This window comes from Puccinia triticina, chromosome 12A (assembly GCF_026914185.1).
Source record: "Puccinia triticina chromosome 12A, complete sequence".
NCBI classification, from domain to species: domain Eukaryota; kingdom Fungi; phylum Basidiomycota; class Pucciniomycetes; order Pucciniales; family Pucciniaceae; genus Puccinia; species Puccinia triticina.
This window is the reverse complement of record NC_070569.1, coordinates 3,610,245-3,618,427: the sequence shown is the minus strand read 5'-3', so window position 1 is coordinate 3,618,427 and position 8,183 is coordinate 3,610,245. Positions and strand designations below refer to the sequence as shown.

At 44.2% G+C, this 8,183-nt stretch overlaps 2 protein-coding genes across 2 annotated transcripts; both read right to left on the bottom strand.

Annotated features, from left to right (window-relative positions):
* Window positions 1–906: 906 nt before the first annotated feature.
* On the bottom strand, window positions 907–2,767 carry PtA15_12A332 (uncharacterized protein; the record flags this gene model as incomplete). The annotated part of the gene is made up of 8 exons (XM_053161930.1): window positions 907–954; window positions 1,053–1,210; window positions 1,278–1,558; window positions 1,634–1,959; window positions 2,057–2,133; window positions 2,317–2,405; window positions 2,608–2,647; window positions 2,725–2,767. The coding sequence occupies 8 exons, from the start codon at window positions 2,765–2,767 to the stop codon at window positions 907–909; spliced, it is 1,062 nt and encodes a 353-aa protein (XP_053025898.1).
* A 739-nt stretch (window positions 2,768–3,506) lies between these two features.
* Window positions 3,507–5,248, bottom strand: PtA15_12A331 (uncharacterized protein; the record flags this gene model as incomplete). The annotated part of the gene is made up of 5 exons (XM_053161929.1): window positions 3,507–4,099; window positions 4,185–4,364; window positions 4,461–4,491; window positions 4,603–5,022; window positions 5,132–5,248. The coding sequence occupies 5 exons, from the start codon at window positions 5,246–5,248 to the stop codon at window positions 3,507–3,509; spliced, it is 1,341 nt and encodes a 446-aa protein (XP_053025897.1).
* Between the last annotated feature and the right edge of the window lie 2,935 nt (window positions 5,249–8,183).

The following is an 8,183-nucleotide window of genomic DNA, read 5'->3' as shown; positions in this document are numbered from 1 at the left end:
CCCCCCCCCCCCCCCCCTCCTCAAAGAAAGAGACTTTGTTCAATATTAGCTACATAAATATCTGAGAATTATGAGCTGAATCTTTCTTGGAAAACCTGGTAACAAATTCAAAGAAAAGTGCACATCTTCAGGTTTTTTTGAGGGTTTAAAGGAACCATGACAATTAAACCCAAAAGAAATGTTGATGACATGCAAGATCCTCCTGTGTGATGGCCATTGAAGCTCTGACCAAGGGCGCAACAGATTGTTTTTCCAGTCCCTGTGCATTGAAGCTTGGTCCACCTTTGACAAAGGCTTGTGTTGCACTGCAGGCTTCTTTGGAGTTCTTTTATGTCAACTGGTTGCAGTTGCACAACCTTTTTTTTGCTGTGATTGGCTAAGCTGAGGTACATACTTTGGTTGAAGGGTTTGTTTGAATAGTTTACACCATGTTTAATAGTTTGTCCAGATCCTCTTGCATTCCTCAGCAAATTCAATTCACTTGTCCAACACAAACACACAATGAAAAACAGAAGCAAGGGACTAGGAACCCGGCAAGAACATCTAGGTGTATTTCAAAAAAAAAATGTTTTGATGAGAGGGAGAATAAGATGCTGCTGTTGATGTTGCAAGTGATTGACAAAAAGAAGATAACATGATCAAATTAAGTAAGGGTAAAGAGGTTGCTTTTTGGTTTTTATGATGATATGGAAATGTCATCTACCTAAATATATAACACGAGCAACACAAAACAGAAAGTCTATTCATATATATGTGGGGATAAAATCTGCCTGAAAAGGCAAAGGGAAAAGAAAAGGAATATGCTAGTGTTGTCTTGCCACATCTATATACATATGGTGATCATGGGTCGATGAGGTGAATTTTGAGGGAAAAGAAGAGAATGTTGGGAGAAGAGAGCAGCGGAACTCAAGAGGGATTTGAGAAGAGCATCGAGATACTCTCTCCATTATGAGTCTGCCCATCCAAAGCAGTCCATAAAGCAAAAGGGTGAATGTCAGGGGAAGGCATGATAAAAAAAGCCAAAAAAAAATTTGAAAAAGAGGACACTCAACTCGTCGGATACTCTCCGCCAACACCGGGCTGATATCCATCGTCTCCAGCTTTCCGGAAGACTCAGAGATGTGTGAGCGTTGGTCGATGGTGGTTGTGACGACCAATTTGAGGACGGGTAGATGAGCCAATTTGGAGACGGCATCGCCGGACAATAGTCCTAAGTCAAAAAAGGAGGTGTAAGCGAGATGATCAAAATTTATCTTAAAGACAAGAAGAGGACGAACCGTGGGAGACGATGGCATAGACGGCCTTAGCGCCGGCCTGGTCGAGTTCCTTAGCGGCCAGGGTGAGAGTCTCGCCGGTATCGATCATGTCGTCAAGCAAGATCGCGTTCTTGCCCCGGACGTCTCCGACGAGGATCTCCATCTTTTCCTCGACGAGCTCGGTGGGGTCGGCTTGGCCGCTAGGCCCACTGAGTGACTGTCGAAGCACGCCCGCCTTCCGGGCCCGTTTCCGGTTGATCAACGCGAAATCGACATCCAGGTTGTCGGCCAACGCCGTCGCTCTATGTCCAGGGATTTCGAGTCTGATTATTATACGGGATTTTTTTTTCTAGGGGAGGTTGCAGATCGCGGCTGACCGTTTAGCGCCCCCAGCATCAGGTGAGACGATGATGCTATTCTTCCAATCCTCGACGTTGGCCCGTATCCATTTGGCCATGATAGGTTCCATCCAGAGGTTATCGACGGGGATGTCGAAGAAACCCTGGATCTGAGAGGCATGTAGGTCGATGGTGATCACATGGTCGCAGCCGGCGGCCTGGAGCATGTTGGCCACAAGCTTGGCCGTGATCGGCGCCCGCGATCGGTCCTTCCGATCCATTCTTGCGTAAGGGAAGCATGGGATCACCGCCGTGATCCGCTTGGCTGATGCCGTCTTACATGCAGAGATTAAGATCAAAAGCTCCTGCAAAATTGTTCAAATTCCAAAAGGAGTCAGGAAGAACACTTTTCAAAAAAAAAAAACTACTCTTTTAGCCCGTTAAATCAAAACTTGTCCTTACCATGAGTAGATCGTTTGGATCCGATGGACTGCCGGCGCCAGCTCCGGGATTGAAGCCGGTTTGGATTATGAAGACATCTGTGAAAGTCACGAAAGAGTGTTAGGTTTGGATGATAGAAATAGTCAAATGACAGAAACTCAAATAAACATGGCAAAGGCGGGATTTTTTCTTCAGGGTTTTACAAAAAAAGAAGATAGATGGAAATCCATTCTGATATTCGAAAAAGAAGGGAGACAGTAATTTGAATAAATTTGACAAGCCTTCTTCTCTGACGGATTCGTCGATTGCTACCGAAGTTTCGCCGTCGGAGAATTTTTTGACCTTACAGCCGCATAGGGAGATGCCTAATCTTGTGAACCGTAAGAGGGCAACGACGAAAGGAATTCAAGAGTATCAAAAAGGTTTGATATGGTTCGCATGGACGATGGACAGATGGATGGGTGGATGGGCAGGGATGATGGTGATGATTGATTCAGCCATCATCATCACATCCGTCTGCTGTCTCGCCGGGAATTTTCCGTGAACTTGGAAGCGTCAGGTGAACGGCGTACCTCTGGGCAACGGCCTGTGCGAGTTGAGGATGGCTGTTACCTGTAAAGGGAGGAGAGAGGTCGTTGGGTGTTAGTTTTACCAATTTTGGAAGAGATTGAGAGGTGTGAAGGACTGACCAGTGATCAGCTTGACACCACCCTGTTTGCTGGCCATCATCATGTTGCGACTGGAGGGATGTATGTAGGCTGACTCGTGGTTATGTCTGGAGAAGTGGCCGGTGGCAAATTTGAGGACGTTGGGATTCTTCCGATCTCATCCGCTGCTGCGGGCCCGTGGACATAACACCCCCCTTGCCGCAGATAACAAGTCCGGTCATCGGGGGAGGTCAATCGGTCATCGAGAGGGTCGATCCCTCCCGATGGCCGGTTGTACCTCAGCCTGATGACCGATTCATACCGATCACCGGCCTTAATCGGGAACCTCTTGCTGCAAAGTGTTTTTTGCAGCTTGTGGCGCGCACGGAGGATCAAGTGAAGTCGAGTCCAAAATTTCCTGTGCGCAACGAGCTTTCCTCCGCGCACGAAGTAAGCCGGTGAAAAAAAGCAACTTTGATCCATAGACAGCTTTTATTAGTAAAAACAATGAATAATTTATTGCAGAGCACTAAGATTGGGCTATCTCTTGGATTGAACATTTGAAAGAGTAGACAATATCAAAGAGTAGGAAACTGTTTCCCAAGATGTTGGCATTTGCAAAATGATAAAGTCAAGCTGAGAGACTTTTAATTTGAAGGGAATGGGTCACTTCAGACTTACAAAACAGCAGCGAAAAGGCAGTGTCGGGATCCAGAAGTGTATCAATGAAGTATATATATCCGATGGGAAATTTTCCGATATTCGGCAAGAATAATGGATGAAAGATAGCTAAGATTTGGTTAGCAAGGGGACTAAAGAAAAGGTTACAATGCAATAGTTAATCTACCACTGGAAGGTCTGGGGTTTTCGTTGAGGATTTTTTGGCAATCAATATCAACAGATTTCCAGAATGTTTTACCTTCCCACTGCTCTCTACCCGGAACACCCTGCAAGATTGCCTCGGGAAGGGGAATTTTATTGGTTCCATTATCGCCGTAGCAACACCAGAACTTTTGGACGTGGTTGAAGGCTTCTATTCGTTCTTCACCAGTAAACTCGTGGGATGGCTTTGAAGTACCAAAGATGATTTCTCGAACTTTGGACGTGTCTGGGCTTAGACATAAGTTACCAAATGTTAAGGGTGGCGCGCCCAGATCCGGTGGTAAGAGTGGGCATTGTTTTGAGGCTGGGATAATTGTGCTGGCGGGTAGAGTGACTAATTTACTTCCATCGTCCGACGTAAATCCACCCTCGTCTTCACTTGATCCATCCAATAATAGAGTCCCTTTCCCCGCTTGGAGAGCTTGTGCCGTGTTCGTGAAAATTGGTGTGAGGATCAAAAGCGGATCGTCCAACGAATGGATGAACCATAGAACACTCATCAATGTATTGCCCACTATTGGTGGTAAGCTACCGGCTACCGGAGCATCATCAATGGAACAAAATCAGCCACAAGGATTCGATCACTGCTTGCTAGGTAACGTCGAAAAGTGCTTGCTTACCAATCGCCTCAACGCCATCAATTAAAAGATGAATCACTTTGAATCCAGCAGTAACTAGCAGGATTGACTCCGCTGTAAATTCCTCCGGATGCAACAAGAGATGTAAAAATAATCCACCAGTGATGGCTTTGAGTCCATTTATTGGGCTTTCGTAAAAAAGATGCGCTGCTATTTTGCTCCCTTTGTCATTTTATTTATTGGATTGATGATGGACCGTAATGTATATATCAATTAGTTGACTGAATCTTCCAGAAATCAGTAGTGAGAGGCCCTTACCATCCCACAACTCGGCACCCAGGTCTTTGACCTAAAAGGTTTACCCATGAAAAAGTCAACAAATCAGTCGAGTCGAAGTTGACTATTTTGGCCAAGAGGCTCAAATAAACGAGTACGGGTAAGAGTTTTGAGATAGACAAACTTGCTTCCATTCCTTTTTGTATTCAAAAGGAAACTTCACGATCCACTTGAAGGCGGCCCACATCATCTCAATAAGATCTTTGAGAACTTCCGCCGTAAAGTGAACAACACCGTCTGCCGCTTTCTCCGCTGGGTTTGGGCCATGTTTCCATTTTTCTAAGTCTTGATCAAGCGTGGTGGTAAATAATTCCCAAAGTGTCTGGTCGGGGTGTCGGGCCAGGTAAGAACAAATCCATGCTTGTTCTGTTTCTTCGTCCGTTGGGCCTTTCATCGTTAGGTTTCGTGCGTATTGTTCATTCCATCTTACTCCCGCCGGGCAATTTATGCCGATCTCTGTCCCCGGGGTGCTGAGTGCTACTGATGGATCATGTAAAGCTACGTTGAACGTGTCAGAGACACCTGCATGGGCATCTGCGTTAGCCTTTTTTCAATGAGGTCCAACCGTCCAGGATATCAGCGAGGGATCTCTTTCTTCAGCTCCTGAGGAATCCCATCAGGTATATGAAGAGTAACAAATGACATCAACTCACCAAGCTCGTTTGGTTCGACGCGAGGCCCCCAAAGGGATTTTTAGATGATTGAGTTAGTGTGCGACTTGAAAGCGCAAGAAGGGCACAACAGTGCCGAGCGAATAGGCGTTGAATCATATGAAGGTGTTTGGATTACTAACGAGTGAATGAAGAAATGTCTTAATCTACGAAAACGAAGAATGGGTGGCCAGCTTTGGAGGGCACAAGGATTTTATGAAATCGGAGCTCGAGGACATGAATGAAACGAAGCAATCCCAGGACAACGAGGATAAGAGCCCACCGGTTATGCCCCTACATGCTCCGGCCAATTTTGCGGTCACGATTCCATAACCAGTCGGAGAAATCTTACGTTTTAGAAACAGATTGAATTGCAACTTTTCACCGACTCCAGCCGCTCCCGAAATGAGCCTCAAGGTCTGTATAGCCTGCTGTACACAGCGGGGTGAATCGAGAAAAAAGCCGCATGTGCCGCCCCGCGGGCGATGTGGGTCCTGGGGCGTCGGGGCAACCATTTGCTGATGCAGTAACCACCATGGAAACCACCTGCGACTGGTGCCGTTCAGGCCCCCAGGGGATGCGGTCTCAATATGAGACGGCGCACTCGCCGTCCTGCTACCAAAGTCACCACCTAAACGGCACCTGAAGCGGTTGCAGGGGTGATTGGGTAAAGTTGACTTGCATAAAATCGTAAGCTTCCAACCTGATGGAACACCAAAACAATTGACAAGCATATTTTTGTTCAACGTCTTATTCAACCTTGTATTTAGATTAATTAAGCTTGTGCATCATATTTCAACAGAAATTGATAACCAGTTCTAACCACACTGTTGCTTGACTCCAACACTTGTAGCCTCCCTCTCAAGAGCTCAATTCTGCATACTTGAACTTTATCTTTGATTAAGCTTCAAGGTTCTTCATTATAAGATTGTGTTTGATCTTGGCATCCACATTCTATCACTCTCTGGCTGTTATTTCTTTAGACAATAAGGGTGGGTTCCAGAAATCAGGCATCAACAGGATTCTATGGATACTGAGTGAGGCAGCCAAGCCTTTTGGGCTCTTAATCTATTGTGCCTTTGAACTTGAATGGACTCAAAAAGAACTGCCTAGAGCCCTCTTGGATTTTGAATATGAGATGTGACCATGGCAACTGGGTAGGGATGGCAATTGGTACCTGTTGGAGGGTACCTGTCTGACCTTGCAGGTACCCACCAGAAGGTGTCTGGTACCAGTGGTGGGATAAGTTACATTATCTTCTAGTTATCACTGCAAGAAATTCCAAGTTGTACAACTGCTGTCAGACTTCATTTGACATGTGAGATGCTCCAGGGACCATGATAATGGCCATTGAAAGTAAAACACCACCAAAGTACATAATGGTATTTCTGGGCACAGTGACTGTGCATTGAAGCTTGGTTGAAGTAACCTGTGGCAAAGTTTCAACTAAACACCACCCCCTGCCTTTGATTGTCTGCATTTCAACGGATAGCAGTTGCACGGCTTTTTCTTGCAGTGTATGGATATCTAATTGTCAGTTATAATGGAGGACTTCCCATTGGCTAAAATGCTTAATCTAGAGGGACAGGCTAAACTTTACTGGCTGGTGAAATTTGATTGAGATCAAGTTTTCACCAGCAAACAAGGTTTAGCAGACCCCTCTGAAACAAGCCATTTAGGTGACGGGAAGTCCTCCAATATCTCATTCAGAAAAAGGGCTCGTTTTTTTAGTTAAGTTCCCTACATAGTTTGGAAAAACCCAACAATTTCACATGCATACTAGGGGTTTTCAAAGTTGAAAATCAGTTCACAAATCAGAAAGAAAAATGTACCTGGAACCTCTCCTGCGGACCTGATTTAAATTTTGAAACCCCCTACTTTTCCAGCTAGGATGGGTAGCTCAGGCTGAGGAGGAATGGAGCTCCAAGACATGCGGACAAGAATACAATTCTGAAACGCCTTTTTGAAACATAGAAATACCATTGTGCTGGTACCTGGTAATCAAGGTGTTCAAAGTTGAAATCAGAAAATTTCAGAACAACAAAATCACAAATCTTTTGGGTGATGATTTTTTATGTATTGTTTTAGAATTGCTGCACCAATTGAAAGATAAATAGAACAGAAAAAAGAGGAAATGGGAGAGGAAATGCTACAAAATGAAACATTTGAAAGGCTCAAAGGAATGAGTGAAAGTTGATGAGTTAGATATGAAAAAAGATTGCATGAAATTATAATATTTTGACTGTTTCAAATAAGCCCTGGCAAGGTCAGATGTTGGATGACTTCTCTTCCAATCTGGGTCCCTCAGAGATTACAATATAGACCCAAAAATTCTAGTTCTGCAGGTAAATCTAGCTTTTCAGGCTCTACATTGATTCTTGAGGCTCCAACCTTGGAAGAAGTGATTTGAAAATTGAATTTTGTTGACATTAAGACACATCTCTTGAATAAAAATGGCCTATTTTTGATTATCAGTGGGATCCACCTCCATTTTCATGGTTTGAATAATCACTTGAGTGAGCTTCATCTCACCTGGCAATCACTACCAGTTCCCTTGGTTTTTCCATCCTACCGCCCGCATATCTGAGTCTATGGGAAGGTGACCATTCACGTCCTCTGTTGCAACAAAACGGACAAATCTTAGGAAACAGAACATTTCAAAGATTTGAACAATGTTAATTGATGAGAGAAAGATACAAAGAGGGAAAGACTCAATGAGTTCATATTTCTGGTTCAGCAAACTCAAACTATAAATAGAGGAACAAATCTGATGAAAAAAATATGAAGCTATTCTATTATCAACTAGAAATGTATGATAATGATGGAGAAATGAAAAAACAGAGAGCAGAAATACATAATACTAACACCCAAGTATACCCAAAAATGAGACCTAAGATGTGATGCATTTTTTCTTCTTCTTTCAATTCTTGATCCTGCCAAAATCAAGAATCAAATCTGTTTTTTTGACCTCTCTGCACCAGGGGATCTGTCTTTCAATCCTGGAAACAGCGGGAACTACCACTATTTTTAGGGGCAGCTATCAATAGCTGTAATT